Raw genomic sequence first — 18191 nt, forward strand, 5'->3', positions numbered from 1 at the left:
CACCTTAGCCTGCCGAGTGTTAGGACTACAGGGATTTGCTACCTCTTTGAGAATTAAGAAAAGTATATGGAGCTGAATTTGCTCTTCTGTTTTTTTGTTTGTTTTTATTTTAGTACTAGGCATTGAACTCACTACCTTGAGCTTGCCAGGCAGGCACTTAACACTGCTGAACTAAATCCCTGACCCCTGCTCTTCTGTTCTTGAATTTCTGAATCAGCTATAATTCTAGCCCCAGGGGTGGCCTAGCATTCTCTAGGGCTTGAGTAATTGGTGTGAAATGTACATTGTTGCTTCCTGTAAGTCACAGTCAGAAAAGATACACATCACCCTCATCAGCACTTTGGTCTGTCATTGATGCCAGCTGAATTTCTGAATATGCTTTACTGGGCATTGGGCCCTTTGTACCTATCCTGTTCCCAAAGTCTGGTTGATCTAGGCAGTGATAAATGCACCACCTGGGCACCAGCTGGGCATGGTGGTGCAGCTGTCATCCCAGTGCTCTGGGAGGCTGAGGCAAGAGGATCACAAGTTTCAGCCAGCTTGGGCAACTTGATGAGCTGGAGATGTAGCTCACTGTGAAGGCCTTGGGTTTAATGCCTAGTGCTGCAAAGGAGAAGAAGCCTTCCTAGCTTTATAGCCTGCTTGGAAGCTTTTTTCATTTATTTATTGTCTTTTTGAGACAGGGTTTTGCTATGTAGCTCAGGCTGGCCTTGAAGTCATTGTGTAGTGCTGACTGGCCTTGAACCTCCAATAGTCTTCGTGTTTCAGCCTCCTGAGTGTTGGGATTATAGCTATGTGTCATAAGCTTTATTTTATTTTTCTTTTATTTAAGTGGAAAAATGGAAAGCATGTTAAGATGTGAAATCTTTGGGGCTGGGGATTTAGCTCAGTGGCATAAGCACCTGCCTTGCAAGCAGGCAGTCGTGGGTTTGATCCTTGGTACCGATAAAAAGGAAAAAGCCAAAAAAAAAAAATTATCTTTAAGAGGCCATGTGAGAACTTCATAATGGGGAAGCACGTCCATCAGGGTGTGCTGCTCCACACAAGGCTGCATCCTTAGACCCCACCAGCTCAGCTGTTAGCGCCTGCAGTGCTCTTGGGGTATTGTGGGCCCCTGGCCACTGTCCTCCAGGGATTGGTTGCCGTGCTGGTGGCTTCCCCCTGTGGTGTAGGGGTCTGCTGTCCTTATAAGTTGCAGTGGGGTCATGCTCTTCTCCTTTCGTCCCTTAACTCTGCCTGTGTTCACTCATACACAGAATTTTAATTATTTCTCTCTGGACAAATTTTTCTTTTTGCCCTGGAAATGGCCCAGGGCCTCATATGTGCTAAACACGGGCTCTGACACTGAGCTCTGCCCCAGCCTGGCCATGAGACCCTGGCAGCCTGTGTCTGGCTCCAAGGGTGGCCCCCACCCCAGCCCCCAATTCCACCTTATGCCATGTGGACTCTAGGCCTTCCCAGCACTACTTTGGTTGCATCCCGAGTTCCCAGTTCTTCCTGGAACTGGACTGAGCACACAGGGAAGCTGCAGTTGTCTTTCTCCTCCTGACTCCAGCTAATGGCCCAAACCCAGGAACCAGGGGACACTGGGGAGGAACCCACCACGCCTAGGACAGGCAGCATAGCTGTGGTCCACTGCCGTTACTGCAACCATCTGTTCCAGATGTGGACACATGCTCCTTGTCCCCAGACCCAATGCCACTGGGAGCAAAGTGGGACCTGGCTTCTGAGGGTTGGTCTGTCCCTACTGCTGGTTCCCTGTGCTGCTGTTTCAGTTGCTGTTATTTGGGTTTGTTTTGCCTTAACAGACCTTAACACTGAGCTACATCTCCAGCCTTTTTTTTTTTTTTTTCGGTTTTGTTTTTCTTTTGGTTCCTGAGACAGTGTCTCACTATGAAGCCCAGGCTGGGCTAGAGCTTTCGATCCTTCTGCCACAGCGACCCAAGTGCTGTGCTGAGGTTATAGGCATAGGCTTCTATGCCTGGCTTCCTCCCACATTTCTTGATGGTTACTGGGTCCTGTCCAAAGTGTTCCCTGCAGAAAAGGGGAACCAAAGGTCAGGGTGAGTCCTCTATGGTGTGGCAAGTGCTGGCTGCTGCGCGCATGGTACGAGTGTGAGCTGGGAGGATCTATAGATTGGGGTTTCCTGGTTTAGTCTCCCAGATCAAGGCTCACTACAGGACAGTCCTTCCTGTGTTTCTCTCTAGGACACTATGTCTGGATTGGCATCCCTGGACACTCCAGTGTGTGTCCTGTTCCAGCCTGCCCAGCCCTGCATTGTATGTCTGGGAGGAGGCTTTCACTGTAAGGGACCAGGTATGGGTTCTCTGTGTGCCTTGTGCTACCTCTCAGCCCTGGTCCTTCCTTATGACTGTCTTGGTGTCCATGAAGAATGGCTCCTCTGCCCTTTTGGACAGAACTGACTTTCCAATTCAGCACAGGGTCACTGAAGTGGTGGTTGCATTGCAGCCTACCACTTCACAGGATGGTCTGGTCCTGGGATATGGCCCATTTAAGCAAATCCTCTGAGATTTAACTAGGATCACTAACTCACCCCTCAGAGATCTGGCCCCAGAGAAAGCTGAGGCTGGTGAGGAAGGAGGGCTGCCTAGAAGCATCTGCCTGATAATAAGGCATGTTGTGTGGGTTTCAGGCCACTGAAGGGAGTGCTAGCATCACCTTCACCTCACCTCCCCATTCTTGAGGATTTGCTTATTCTGGTGTATTTGCCTCCTAGACTTTCCTGGGGAGGAGAGAGTAGGGTGTAGCTCAGTGGTAGACAACTTGCCTGGGATGCACAAGGCCCTGAGTTTGATCCCTAGAACCCCCCCAAAAAAGAGTGCATGGATTTTCTGTGGCTTCTACAAAAAAGATTGCCACAAATTTGCTGCTTTTTTATTTTTTCCTGTACTGGGAGTTGAACTCAGGGCTGGGTGCTTGCCAGGCAGTCACTCTGCCTCTGAGCCCAGGCCCCAAACTTGCTGACTTAAAGCAGTGTGCATTTATTCTCCTCAGCTTAAGAATCCAGAACCTTGAGCCATCCTCACCTTCTGGCCGATCACCAGCAACCATCTTCTCAGCCTTAGATTCCCCTTTCACCATATCATAACATTTGTGGGCTCTGGTGATTAGAGCAAGGACAGCTTAGGGGGTGAGGAGAAAGGGCAGAGGCTGGCAGGAGTGCATGAACACTTGACTTTACCGTCAGCATCTAGCCTCCCCATCTTCCAGTTCAGGGCCCAGGAATCTGTTCCAAAGCTGCCCAGAACCACAGGTCCTTAGGCAAGTTCAAGTGCCCATTCCTCCAAAACTGTCACCCTTGGGGGTTGTCAGTGTCTCTGGGTGTTAAACGTGGATCACTGGGTCCCACCTGAGTCAGTCTCACCTGGGAATCTGCATGTCTTATGCACACAGCTGATCTGCTGTTTGGGGTTCCCTGGATCATAGCTCTAAAGACTGGTCCCCCAGCTCTTGCTTTAATGCCAAATGACTCTTGGGTCAGAGAGGTCAAGAAGGGCAGCGATGGGATCCAGAGTCAGCCTGAACAAGGCTAGTGGAGGGCTGTCTCAGTAGGGTGGTACTGGGAAGGTCACCACCCTTTCTGAGTCTGGTAGACTGGGGTTACCCATGGGAAGCCATTGTGAGACAGGCACGTAAGTGCCTCCCTGGGAAGCTCAAGGGGGTTGCTGCTGTTGCCAGGCTGGGACTGGCTGTGGAACTCAGCAGGAGTAGGAAACCAGGCCTGTGAGGAATGCACAGCGAATGTCCAAGAGTTTCCTACCCCTTATCTGGGTCTCTTTCAGGTCTTAGCCTGCTGCCTGGAGAGGGGACAATGTCCCATGTAGGTGGTAAGTGTTTCTGAGAATGGAGCTACTACCTCAGCTTGATTAGCCACCGCCTGGCTGGCTAATGAGAGGATGCGGAAGTGAAACTCTAAACTGCAGAGGTAGAGGTGGTGGCAGGACACACCTGAGTCACTTTGACCCAAAGAGCTCTCTGTTTGCTAAACAAACACGGGACTTCTGACTCCTGTGGTTTCTCAGAGTGACTCTCCTGCAGGCGGATGCTTGGCACTGGCCCTACTGAGTTTTAAAATTGTTTCCATGGCAAGCATTTATGGAGAACTTACTATGTGTTAGACACTAGGTACATTTTCATCAAATCCTTGCAGTAACCTTGGTGGCATGGATGTCTTTTGCTCAAGAGGGCAACAATTTGGTGCTCAAAGCCAGGTAAAGTGTTTGACTCCCAGATGCCCTGGATCTCTAAACCCCTCTCCACCAATGGGGGTACACACTCTCTGTAGTGTTCTCCTGTGCCCTCTTGGCCATCATTGAAGAGGCCTGCATCCCTGCCACCTAGCCTCCTTCAGGTCAGGCATCCACTACCTAAACACTTCTATGCACCAGCTCTCTGAGGATGCAGCTCCTAAACTAGGGCTACAGTTAGGCTGTTTGTTCCCAAGGTTGAGTCTTGGATCAATATAGCACAAAAGACACTGTGTTCATTTTAGTGGCTCCCTAGTGTCCCCTGGGCAGATGTCTCTTTAGGCCTTCAGCAGGACAGCAGCAAGTGACTTTGCAGGTATGACACCATGCGGCAGACCAGTGAGTAGGCAAGGGGGTGATTCTGAGAGGCAGCATGGGTGTCTTCCCAAGGTCAAGACCAGCTCATGTTTCCCCAGAATTGAGAGTGCCTTGTCCATCTGGGCTTCTGTGGCTGCATGGGAACTCCTGAGAGCCCTGGGCCTGAGATGTGGGCTAGGGGAATGTGTGTCCCTTTTGGTTGTCACTCAGATCCAGGGAGTCAGGCCCAGGGGAGCAGGGTGGGCTGTGGCCTCACAAGATAGGAACATTTGGGTTCCCCACCACGTGGACCACAGGGGTCCTCTTTGGTACCTCTTGTACCATGCCACATCCTCTCCACATCCTCAGGCATTTCACCTTGGAGTGTCTCTGGGTTTGGTACCTCACTTCGTGGAGGTGACATGTGAGTTAGCCTGGCTTTCATCCCACAGGGGAGTAGGTGATGTCACAGAGACAGACAGCTGGAGCCTAATGACCCAGGTAGCAGCTGGTGACCATACTCCTTCCTGGCACCTGTAGGATACCTCTCCTGGGAGGTAGTTAGAAGAACTGGGTTGCAGGACCCACCAGTCAGCTCTCCTCCGAATGAAGTTGTCTTCTGAAGTCATTCTCTTCTATTCCATGACCAAGTCATTTTTGAGAGAATGCTGTGGTTTTCTGATTGATCTTTACTTGTGTTGTGTTGTGTTGTTTTTGTTTTTTGAGATGGGTCTCACTGTGTAGCCCAGGCTGACCTCGAACTCACAGGAATCCTCCTTCCTCAGCCTCCTGAGTGATGGGATGACAGGCATGAACCACCATGCCTGGCTTCACTTGTGTTTTGTGCAGAATACAGGAATGGTTTCCTCTTCTCCAGGCCAGGCCATGCCCCTGCAGAAGTGGCACCAAGTGGAGTTCTGGCTCTGAGCAGAGCTTAGGGGTTATGGTGAAGAATACCTGCCCTTCACAGCCTCCATTTGCTTCTGTCTGCACCTTTCTGGTCTTCTTTGTAGAAAACTTTTTAAATAAACAAAAGTAGTGTGCCCAACTTAGCATGGCAGCTCCTGGGTGCGGTGTGGATTAGTGAAGACCGTGGTGGAATCTGCACTGCTGTGTGCTCACTTGGAGTTCTTAGATAACTTTCCCCACCTGCCTGAGCCTCAGCTCTATACCAGTATTGGTAGAGTCATGGCTTCAGCCCCAGGGATGAGCTGTATAGGCTGAAGCCTTCTTATTCATTTGTCAGTGGTGTAGTGTCCACACCAGTTCTTGTTTACCAAACCCTGAAGACATAATTATGAATCTTTACAAATTAAGTCAGGTGTGGTGATGCACACCTGTAATCCCAGCATTTCGGAGGTTGAGACAGGAGGATCCTTGCAAGTTCAAAACCAGCCTGGACTACAATTAGCCCAAAGCCAGCGTAAGCTGCATAGCAAGACCCTGTCTCAAAAAGACCAAAAAAAAAAAAATAAATAATAATAATAAATTAAGGCATAATTAGATTCACAAATACTTAATGCTGGCACAATTTTGTTGTTAATCTACACATTACTTAAGCCAAGGACAAAAGAATTAATGATAATTTTTTTGATACTGGGAATCAAACTCAGCACCTTGCGCTTGCCAGGAAGGCACTGTGCCACTGAGTGATATCCCTGGCCCTCATTAATGATATTATAGCAGAACCTAAAGGTGCTGTGGTACATGTCTACAGTCCTAGCTACTTGGAAGGCTAAGGAAAGAGGATTCCAAATTGGAGACAAGGCTGAGCAACTTAGCAAGACCATGTCTCAAAGTGGGACATAAAAAGGGTTGGGCATGGTGGTGGACATCTGTAATCCCAGTAATCTCGGAGGCTAAGGCAGGACAATTGCAAATTCCAGCCCTGCCTTTGTGATTTAGCAATATCCTATCTCAAAATAAAAAATTTAAAAAGAAGTAGGGATATAATTCAGTGTGAAGGCCCAATACTACAAAATAAATAAAAATTTTAAAGAACATGAAAAAAGTCTTGAGGATGTAGCTCAGTGGCAGAGCATTTAAGACCCTGGTTGCAGTCCTCATTACTGGGAAAAAAATCCAACAGGAAGCTTTCTAGTACCAAGCCCTGGACCATACCTGTGCTCACTCTGCATGGAACCCATCATGTCCCTGCCCTGTCCTGTCTGGCCTTGGCCACGGCACTGGCCTCTTCCAGGAAGCGCCTTCACTCCAGGTCTGACTCTCCTGGTGCACTGCCAGCTTGTGGGTCTAGATGCCAGCTCTCACCAAGAGCCCAAGGTAGGCTGGGGGACTTTGTGTCTCCCGACACACTGCCTGCCACTCACAGCTAGTGACCTCACTGATGTCGGGACCAGATCGTTTTCCATTATTTTAATGGGTTGCAATCTCCCTTTATCTCTGGCAATCTTCCTGGCTCCTGATGGCATTCTGGAAGTATTTTGTGCAGCACACAGGTTCACTTAGCAGACAGTTTTGTGGCTGATTTTTTTCTTTCTTGCTGCACTCCAGAGAACTTCAGGCTTCTGAGGTCCCCAAGCTCATACAGCAGCAGAGCTATGATGAGGGCAGCTTTCTGTGTCATGCTCTCTAGCATCCTGGAGGTTTAGAGTATGGTGGCAGAGCAGATTCAGGGTTCCCTGGGCCACCTCACCCTGGCACCACCACTCACTAATCTGACACAGCATCACCCTCTGGGTCTCTGTCTCCTTGACTATGTGATGGGTGCCATGTGGTTCCCCCTGGGCTGTGTGCTAAGGTTACCTGAGGAGCCATGTAAGGTGATCACTCACTGCCCTGTACTTCTTAAATAAAGTACAGGGTCAGGCACCCTCACACTCCAACCTGAGGGCTTGCTTTCGTCTGGGGGAGATGCCCAGTCAAGGGGCGGGCCGTTGTCAGGGTGGCTTATCCCAGCAAAGCCTGCCTTGCCAGTGGCCAGGGCTTGTGCCCTCAGTACCTGACCCAGCCTCACATGCCAGGGGATATCAGCTCTCCATGGCATGGAGCTGTGCATTCTCAGTCCCTAGACCCAGGGGTCCTGCCCAGAGCTAGCTCATGCTGGGCCTGTGTCACCCGTGTTCCTCTTTGGGGCTGGGGTGGGGGTCCCAGAGACCAACCCTAGAGCTTTGCATGTGCTCTGTCTCAAGCTGCTCCCAGCCCCTCTGCTGCTCCTTTGGAGACTTTGAGGGTGCTGTGCTCTGCTGAGGGAAAGGAGCTGCGAGAATGGCAGGCAGCCCGGTATATGGGGGTCTGGGGCTGCCAACTAGCCTGACTCACTGTCTTCTCTTGCAGAGCCCACGACCATGGTGGTGCTGCCAGCCAGCTCAGAAGCCCAGGTACTTAAAATCATTTATTTTATCTATTTATTTTTGAGACGGAGTCTCTCTGTGTCATTCAGGCTGGCCTTCAACTTGCTGTATAGCCCAGGCTGGCTTCAGATCTAAGGCTTCCATGTACACACCCGGATATAGAGGCTTTTTTTTTTTTTTTTTTTGAGATGGGGTCTTGCTAGGTGGTCCGGTCCAAACTGACCTTGAACACTATGTAGCCCAGGCTGACCTCGAACTCATGGTGATCATCCTGCCTTAGCCTCCCAGTATACCACATCCGCCCTCCAGAATCTAAGAGTTGACTTGGTACATAGTAAAATGTACTTGGACTGCTTAATGTAAGCTGTAAAGTTAAAGTTGTTTCACCAAGGAAGACACAGGTAAAACAGTGGAGGGGCTTAATGGAGGGGCTTGTGGGAGAACCCATTTGCAGAGGATGAGAGAAAAGGCCCCAAGGGCTTCCTTGGTCCCTGATCCCTGTCCTACACCAAGAGATGAGGGCACAGTTCTGTTAGGCACAGAGCTTGGGCAGGAGTGTCTTTTAGGGGCAGACAGGAAAACCAGACCCAGACCCAGGACCCCGCCCAGGCCTTAGTACTGTGTCTTCCTGTGCCTCCTCTACCATCCACCTGCCTCCAGCCGACGTTGTAAGCCTGATGTTTGACCTCCACTGTGAAAATCACAGTTTTACTACAAAACCTGCTTATATATGCTTGTCCATTAAACAGTGCCATGCCAAGCGTGGAGATGGGCACAACCAAAAGTAGACATATGATTCTTGTTGGGGACATAGAAACTAAGTGGTAAAGTTAGCCCCCACCTCTGTGCTGCCTTTTTTCACCACCCAAGATTCCTAACAATGCCAGTGACAAGATATCTCTGCCAATATGGAATGTAAATAACACCGATCATTGCTTGTGAGCTCTGGGAAAGTGGTATTGTTCAATATATAGATTCTGGGGATTTGGAGGAGAAATGATTGTGTTCCCAAGACACCTCTGCTTTGCTCTGTGACCGTTAGTCATCCTTTTCCACTGTTGCATAATATTCCAGAAAGCTTTTTTCCCAAGTCCTGTTTCTGGAGCAGGAAAGTCAGCTGGAATCTATTTTCCAGAGTTTCCAAGTAGAGGTTCAGCTACTGCCTGCCACATGAAGACTTTTTCAAAGGGTCCCTGTTGTTAGCATTTTACAAACATTTATAGGGAATTTTGTACAGAGGGAGGCTATCTGGATCATTCTTTGAAGATCCACAAGTGAACCTGAGAACCCACCTCTAGGAAGCAGGGCAGGGGCTCTGCTTAGTTCCTAAATTTGTCTCTGATAGCGTGGCTCCAGGAGATGCCACCCAGTCTCTGGATTCCAGCAGATTACAGGGCTGGCTATATCTGCAGGCCACCCAAAGCCAGAGTAGCCAGGAGCTACAGTTTGCAGGCCACACGAGGGGCCCAAGCCTGGCTAGCTGCCCAGACCTGTCCTTATATGAAAGAAGCATTTTGTGCCTTTCAGAGAGTTTCCTGTGACTAGGCAAAAGAGCACTTTCACCAACAGAACTGTCAGCTATCAGATAGCTGGACGTGAATCAGCCTTTCTCTCATGGGTCAGCTCAGGCCAGTGGCAAGGAAGAGGGGCATGGTGGCCAGGCCCTGGCTGTATCAGGGCAGTGGGCACTTTCCTGCCTGATCTCCACTGCCATGCCCAGTGGCTCTGCCATATATCTAGGGTCAGCACAAAGCTGCAGCAGACCTGGGAGGGTATGAAATCCCTCCTTGTACCTAACCCTAGCCTCACTTTTTTTTTTTTTTTTTTTTTTTGTCTTTTTCCTTTTTATCGGTACCAGGGATTGAACTCACGACTGCCTGCTTGCAAGGCAGGCGCTTATGCCACTGAGCTAAATCCCCAGCCCCTAGCCTCACTTTTTCCTGAAAAAAGAGAAGGGATGTGGATGTGTGTAACCTGTGGCTTTTGCCATGCTTCCTGCCATTGTGACACCCAGGAGCCACACTGTCCCCAAGGACCCCACCCTGGCCAGGCCTCTGACTCTAATTCCAGGGTGTGAGCAGAACCCCCCACCCACCTCCACCCCAGTCTTGTCAGCCATACAGAGATAAGTGGGTGTGGCCTTTGCTCTTTGCTCCCACAGCTGTCTCATTCTTGCAACCTCCCAAGCCCAGGCTAGAGTCTTGCTTGGCGAGTCTAAGGACACAGGCTGTGCTTCAGCCTTTCCTCTGCTGGGAGCCAGCTCTCACCATCTGTGCTTGCTGTTCCCAGCTCAGGCTCCTGGTTGTAGGGACCCAGGAAATGAGAGGAGAGGCCACTCAGTAAGTGCACTCAGGAAGTGACAGTACCCAAAAGAGGCTGTGGCTCCAGCAGCCACACAATGCTGCTGCCCTGGGAGCAAGGCACAGAGGTTATGGGTGGCACAGACAATACCCAGACCTATCGTTCAGCTGCCAGCTATGGCCCAGGGATGCATGTCCCCAAGCTTCAGTCCTCTACCAAAAGAAGGGAGGCCATGTCAGTGGGTTGTTGCCAACCAAGCAGATGAGTTATGAAAAGGACTTTGAAGGTGGCTGGTACATGAGAGCTGATATCCTGTGTGTATGCATCTTTCCTACTCTTGCTGTGGAAGGAAAGTGTGACACCTGGCCTGGTGTTCCCCCCACGTCTGGCTTCACTCTCAACCCCCCAATTCTGAGCCCAACCTGGACAACTCAGCAACTTACTGAGACCCTGTCTCAAAATATAAAAAATTATTTACTTGATTCCCAGTACTGGAAGAAAAATTATTCAAAATAGCTGGGGATGTTACTCAGTAGAGAGGCCTTGGGTTCAGTCTCCAGTATCCCCCAAAATGAAAGTGTGAGAACCTTGGAAATACACAGCGCCATGCTAATCAGGATCGTGGCCTTGCCCTGCACTCAGCTGCATGGGCAGCCAGGTCGTGCTCCCAACTAGGGGGACCTGGGCTTCTGAGGGAGCTGTGTGGGTAGGTCTGGGAAATTCAGGTTGCAGGCAACATTTGGTATAAACTGATACCATTGGTAGGGCCCTGCAGGGAACCCTGGTTCCAGAGCAAAACAGGATCCCTCCCAGTGCAACTGAGAAATGTTGCGAAATGTGGTGGTGCACACTGCAATCCCAGCACTTGGGAGGCGGAGGTAGGAGGATTTCATGAGTTTGAGGCCAGATTGGGCTACAGAGCGAGCTCAAGAGCAGCCTGGACAACATGGTGAGACCCTGTCTTGGAAAAAAAAAAAAAGAAATTGAGAAATACTGAGTCAAGGGGTGTCTACTGTGAGACCTTACAGATTTTTAATTACTTACAAATACTTAACTAAGGAGACCTTTAAGCGTATATGTAGCAAACAGAATGGTGCTGTGGGCCTTCAGCACTGAACCCATGGTTCGCCGAGTCCTGACCCACACCCTGGGTGTGTCGGAATCCTCTCACCTCCCATGCAGGTTAGGTTTATGTACATTTAAAAATTACAAGTATTTTAAAGGATGTGAGATCTTTTTCTTTTTTTTTTTAAACTGGGAACTCAACCCAGGGCCTTCACACTGGGCCACATTCCCTGTCTTTTTAATTTTTTATTTGAGACTGTCTTTAAGTCACTACATTACCAGACTGGACTCAATCTTGTGATCTTGCTGCCTTAGCCTCCCACAGTGCTAGGACTTTAGAGGCATGTGCCATCATACCCCCAGCTGAGATATTGGGGTGTTTTTGTTTTGAGATAGTCTAGCTATGTAATTCAGGCTGACCTTAAACATGCTATGTAGTCCAGGGTGGCCTCAAATTCATAGCAGTCCTCCTGTCTCAGCCTCCCAAGTGCTAGGATTGCAGGTGTACACCACACCTGGCAATGAGATGTCAGATTTTACAAGTGTTAAATTTATGACCTAAAGAGTTAACGAGCTTTCTGTTACTGTAACAAATACCTTAGGTCATCATAAAGAGAAAAGGTTTGCTGTGGTTCACGGATTTGGAGCTTTTGGGCTGTGACCAGTTGGCCCTGTTGCTGGACCTGTGGTGGCACAGGACATCGTAGGTAGGGCAACAGTGGGGAATCTACTAACCTCATAGCTGGTGGGGAAGGACAGAGGAGGAAGGCGAGGGGTCCTGTTGTGCCCTAGCACACCCCCGTGACTGCCTCATGAACCTGGGGACAGGTGCTAAGCCCCACCTCAGCCTCCACTTCTGGGGATGTCTGCAATTAGACATGCTGGGGCTCAGAGACAGAGCCCTGTGTGGTATGTCCCTGGCCTACCCCAGCACCCCACATAGGGGATCCAGATTCTAGTGAGAGTGAGGCCTGCGGTCCGTATGCCCTTCTCCTCCTCGGTTCAGGGTAAATGGCTATGACACAGTGAAGCTGCTGTTTTCAGGGTATCTGACTCCTCTAGTCAGCTTTCCTGTGACCTATACCATGCCACTGACACCAGAGTCTAGACAGACCTGCCCGGTCACCAGAAGTCACCTGGGAACTTTCCTGCCTACCCCACCCCTACTCAGGGAGCAGCCAGCCTCTCCCTGTCACTTTGGCTAGGTTCCTCTTGCTTAGAGGTTCATGTAAAGAAAACTGCGCAGTAAGCAGGCATTTCCTCTGCCTCTGTCTGGGTAGTGGTATGACTCATAGTCTTGTTTGTCCCTTTTTCCTGTTCTGTAGACACCTGCCATGGTTACACCCACAAGCTAAAGAATGCCTGTACTATTTCCAGGTTTGAGTGTTTCTTTCTGGCAAATACTAGAAGAGGGGATGCTGAGTCAGGTGGTAGATGCATTTTTTGATTGTAAGAATCTGCCAGCAGAGGGGCATGGTAGTATACTCCTATAATTCCAGCCCTCGGGAGGCTGCGGCAGAAAGATAACTTTTGAGTTTCAGGCTAGCTTGGACTACATAGCAAGACTCTGATTTAAAATACAAAAAAAAAAAAAATCCTTCAGGCTATTTCTCCAAGTGACTGATATACTTTGGGTGTCACAATGTATCTGTTTCTGTGTCACTGAGAAGCTGGGCTGTGGCCACTGCCCTCTACCAGCCTCTTCTGGCCTGCGTACCCCTGGCTGGGTGTCAACTGTGATACCGTCCCTGTCCCACAGATGGTGCAATCACTCTGCTTTGCCATCTACCGTGCACTGGACTGGGGGCTGGACGAGAGCGAGGAGCGGGAGCTCAGCCCGCAGCTGGAGCAGCTCATCGATCTCATGGCCAACAGCGACTGCGATGACAGTGGCTGTGGGGCAACAGATGAGGGCTATGGGGGTCCTGAGGAGGAGGAGGAGGTGGCCGAAGGTAGCCCCCGCACTGTGCGCACCTTTGCCCAGGCCATGCGGCTATGTGCAGCGCGCCTCACCGACCCCCAGGGTGCACAGGCCCACTATCAGGCTGTGTGTCGCGCTCTCTTTGTGGAGACCCTGGAGCTGCGTGCCTTCCTAGCCCGTGTCCGTGAGGCCAAGGAGGTGAGTGATATTGGACGAGGAGTGTGGAGGGCAGCATGGAGCCTAGGGTGCGGGTAGGGGCTTCTGCTGATGTTTGCATTGGTGCCAGCAGCTGTGTCCACCTTTTCATTTGCCCAATGTGAGGCAGCCTCCATCACAGGATACCATTCTGGGCAGCCCAGTGCTAAAGCCTCAAGCACTGGCCTCATACCTCCTTTTTAACAGCTTTCCAGAGGAAAGGAATGGAAGCCCAGGGTCCATAATAATGGGTTCCCAGCTCTTGCCTTCCAATCAACACTCCACATCAATGTGTTATTTATCATCCCTAACCTCACTTGTAAGAGAAAGAGGGCGAGCACCAAGCTTCTGCCCCAGCATCCCAGACTCCATCCTGGAAATACTGTGCTTGATGTACTTGTGCACCCTCCCCCCACTTCAAACCGTAGCTGCTGAGAAGCACACCGGTCAGCTCCTGGGAGGCCAAGACTAAGCCTCTGACCACACAAGCACCTAGTGCCAAGTAGGCCTAAAAAAGCACATGCCCAAACCAGTTGTCTTGGTTACTTTTCTCTTGTTGCTAGGACAAAACACCTGACACCCAAAATGAAGGAAGGAAAGTTTATTTATCTCAATAATTGTGGTGATCTCAGTCTATAATCAGCTGGCTCTAAGGCAAGGTGGCATGGCATGGGGCAACACTTCAGGGCAGCAGCCAGAGCAAGAAGAGGAAAAGCGAGTTTCTTTTCCTCCCTTATACTGTACACAGGCCATCCCTCTCCTTCAGGGCAGGTGTAGCACTCACAAAATCTCCTTGTCTTCCTTTGCACAGAATGATGATATTTACAAAGTAAGAAGAATCTCTCAGTTAAACTTCTAAACAATTGATACATTGTGTGAACCATAGCAATCCACCCCTTGTCTATGTGGCAAACAGACATACTTCTTTAAACCAGCCTCCAGATACCAAGACATGCTAATTCTTACCATTTCCCAATTTGAACATTATATCACAGGTTTAACAATCCTTAAGAACCAGCATTAAGTCTATCAACATTGTATTACATTAGAAACATAACATTTTGTCCTTGGCCCCACAAAGACACAGGCACATCCTTTAGGCCAAAGGTAGTTAGTCCATCTGCAAGAGTTGCCAAAGCCCTGACAGTTGCTGAAAAGTTCAAGTCCCAAATTTCTTCCAAAATGGAAGGCAAACCTTAGCCACAACCCCCTGTACAAATGAAACAAAATTAAACACTTCCAACATGCAATGGCACAAGATAAACATTGCCATTCCAAAAGATACAAAAGGGGATACAAAGGATTTGGAACCAAAGCAAGTTCAAAATCGAGCCAGGCAAACATTAAGTCCTGTAGTTCCATGTGTACCATTTGAAGCAATCAGTGGCAAGTTGTGAGCTCCAAAGCGCTTATGTGACTTCATTTCTATGGCACTTTCTGATGATCACCTATCCCGTGGCTTCTCTCTTGGGCTGGCTTTCCTCCCTCATTGTAAGTTTTCTTAGATGATCCACATTCCTGGCTTTTCCAAACTTCTGGGGTCTCCACTGGACCTTTGGCTGCATACTCATAGATTCACATATTGCTGTCTCAGGGGTGCACTGCCTGGCCTCCTAGGCCTTCTGAAATTGGGATGAACGTCTTTTCAACCTCTGAACTCATGCATTCTCCATGTGCCTAAAACCAGCACCATGTGGATGATGCCAAGGTCTGCTGCCAACTGGAGCAGTAGCCAGGCTTTCCTCTCTTTTGGCCCTCATGTGCTTAGATTGCTGTGCACTCTGAACCTGATTGTGATGAACAGCTTTTCTATGTCACTGCCATTTTGGAACATCCTATGGTCTCTGCCACTACTCTGGAACGTGGTGCTCTGCAGCTTTCTCCTCCAAGCAAATTCTTCCACTTTTGCAGTTTTGAGGTTACAAAGAATAGAGACTGGTTGCTTCCCTGGATGCCCCCAGGCCATCTGTTTTATTTCTGTTTCTTCTCAACAATCAAGGTCTCAGCTCTATCTTTGCAGTCCAAGGTTTTACTGGTGCTTTCTGTCTGGCCAAACTCATGATTTAAATTGCTCTGCTGGGCTCTTTGCTCTTGATTCACAACATAAATCTGGCTAAAACCCCCCACAATAGCCATGCCATCATCTCAATGTTTGACTGCCTTGAACTTTCATCTTCCAGGTTAAGGAGTCCACTGCCCTTAATCTTAGTCTCAAACAAAGTCTCTGGACATGAGCAAAATGCAGACAGACTTTCTGCCAGGCCAGCACACACATCATCTGGACTCCAACAACTGTTGTAGTCCTTCCCAGGAGAAACCTCCTGAGCCTGGTCTTTACCAGCAGAATTTCTATCAGCCTTTTGGTTTTCTGAGCTCTGTTCAGAAAACCATACAAAACAGCTGAAAGCTGTTCCAGGGCTATTCTTTCAGGTGATATCTCTGAACCTTTCCAAACTCTTCCTACAAGCCATTCTCAAAAGCTCTTGAAACACATAGTCCAGATATAGTCACAGCAACAACCCCACTCCTGCTACCAAATTCTGCCTTGGTTACTTTTGTTGCTGGGACAAAACACATGACACCCAAAATGAAGGAAGGAAAGGTTTATTTATCTCAATAATTGTGGTGGTCTCAGTCTATAATCAGCTGGCTCTAAGGTAAGGTGGCATGGCATGGGGCAACACTTCAGGGGAGTAGCCAGAGCAAAAGAGGAAAAACAAGCCTCTTCTCCATTACATTGTAGCACTCACAAAATCTTGCCCTCCTTTGCACAGGATGAGGATTTTTTACAAAGTAAGAACTCTGGCTCCTTCTAAACTGCTCAATTTGATATAATGTATCAACTGTAACACCAAGCATACCCAGACTCTGACAGGACCAGACCCATGTGGGATCTGAACCACACAGGCTCAGACCCTAACAGGACCAGATTCATAGATGCTTAGAAGCACTGAGGGTGGATCAAGGCCACAGAACCTAACCCAGATTATCTGATGAGCACACAGGCCCAGAAGCACAGAGGCCTGGACGCATACAGGCCTTGCTCACATAGACTTTAATGCATGCAAGCCGGACCCCACAGGCCAAGGGTAGGGAGGCCCAACCCCAAACAGGTGTAGACCCAACAGCCGAAAAACACACAGTTCTTGGCCACAGAACCCACACAGGCTCAAGGACACCAGGCTTTGAGTCACAGAGACTTAGAACCACAGAGGTGTAAGTCCATACAGACTCTGACTCACACTGTCCCAGATGCTGACAGGTAGAGGACACCTAGACCTAAATCTACTCAGACCCACCCAGGACAGCACAGGCCTTGACTCACCCATGCCCTATCCCACAAGGCCCAGAGATACACAGAGGTCCAGGTCACACAGCATTCTCATCTGGTCAAGGGGCCCCCTCCTTCAGCAGAGCACATCATTGCCTAGACAGTGGGGCTCTTACTTTAGTAGTCCAGACAACAAGGCTCTTAATGAGCAGGGGTTCTCAGATGCACTGCAGCCATAGATTCCAATGTTCAGGGAGTTAGCATGAAAAGTATGCTCACCCAGCGGGCATTTTGAATGAAGTGGCCTGATAGGGCTAGATATGGACTTGGACAGACTGGGAGGTACCTGTGCCTATTGCCACAGGAGTCGGCTCATGCCCACAGGGACTCTTACTAGAATCCCACACCTTCTGCTGCTCTGTGTTGCCAAGGTCACCAGGGCAGTTTGCCAGGGGCTTTGGGATGATGCCAGAGCACCTGGCTTTGTCTTAATGGGGTGGGGGTGGCCTAGTGTTGAAGGGCAGATGTCTTGGCTGAATGGGTTAGAGGAACAGGGGCTCTGGGCTGCCACAAGATCTAGGGCACCTAAGGCACAAAGTCCAGTGTCTCTCTGATGTCACATAGAGCAGTCAGCCTGATGTCCCTGGGACCCACTCTGTGACCCTGTCACCATGACTCCTAGGCCTTGCTGGTAAACCATGCCCACTCACCTTTCCTGTAGCTCATGTCTGCAGACCTGGCACATACCACTGCTGGCCCTGACCTCCACAGGGCATATGTGGGTCCCCTGTGCCTGGCTGAGATCCTGTGTGGAGGCGCAGTGGGCATGAGAAGAGGGTGGGAAAGTCTGTGAGAGCTGAGATCTGCAGGAAAACACTGCAAGGGGGCGGGGTGGGCAGTGCTCCTAGGCCTTCATGTGCCATGGGGACACAGCGCCTCCTGGTGGACATGGGCCCCTGGGAGTGGGCCCCTGCCCAAGACTAGCCACCAGAGAATGGTGACCAGGTATGCTGTATGGCTCCAATGGAGACACTGCTTTCCCTGGGTATCTCTCTGTTTCCCTGGGTGTCTTTCTGAATCTCAATGCTGGGGCCGAGACACCTGCATGTCCCGTGTGCCTGGCTGAGCAGCATCCGTGTGGCAGGGGCCATACCTTCCCACCTCACTAGACTAACCAGCTGTATGGTTCCAGATGCTGCAGAGGCTGGGAGAGGATGAGCCACAGACACAGAAACCACTCGCTGAGCTCGACAACCTCGGACACACAGACTGGGTGAGATGCATCTCTCTTGCCCACACCCAGGTTGAGTACTAGGCAGCCTGGTACCTGTGGGCTGACAGCCATTCTTTTTCCTCTGGGCCAGGCCCGGCTGTGGGTGCAGCTCATGCGAGAGCTTCGCCATGGTGTGAAACTTAAGAAGGTACAGGAGCAGGAGTTCAACTCCTTGCCCACCGAGTTCCAGCTCACGCCCTTTGAGATGCTGATGCAGGATATCCGTGCCAGGAACTACAAGCTGCGCAAGGTTATGGTGAGCCTGCATGGTTCTTGCTTCACCGAG

General features: G+C 49.9%; 1 protein-coding gene across 9 annotated transcripts in view; it reads left to right on the plus strand.

Moving 5' to 3' along the window:
• Spire2 (spire type actin nucleation factor 2) overlaps nucleotides 1-18191 on the plus strand; it is a 30178-nt gene that overhangs the window by 1724 nt on the left and 10263 nt on the right. For 4 of the 9 annotated variants that reach the window (XM_004999429.4, XM_004999427.4, XM_063247884.1 and 1 more), the window contains exons 2-5: nucleotides 7863-7906; nucleotides 13005-13364; nucleotides 17825-17905; nucleotides 17997-18161. In XM_004999429.4, the coding sequence (XP_004999486.2) occupies nucleotides 7863-7906; nucleotides 13005-13364; nucleotides 17825-17905; nucleotides 17997-18161 (650 nt within the window). Of the gene's footprint in view, nucleotides 1-2201; nucleotides 2317-3803; nucleotides 3849-7862; nucleotides 7907-11847; nucleotides 11953-13004; nucleotides 13365-17824; nucleotides 17906-17996; nucleotides 18162-18191 lie in introns of those variants that run through there. The other 5 variants (XM_013149591.3, XM_004999430.4, XM_004999428.4 and 2 more) reach the window with 5 other exon arrangements.

Source organism: Cavia porcellus, unplaced genomic scaffold, assembly GCF_034190915.1.
Source record: "Cavia porcellus strain 051 isolate PalLab524CR breed Dunkin Hartley unplaced genomic scaffold, mCavPor4.1 scaffold_4, whole genome shotgun sequence".
Classification (NCBI taxonomy): Eukaryota; Metazoa; Chordata; class Mammalia; order Rodentia; family Caviidae; genus Cavia; species Cavia porcellus.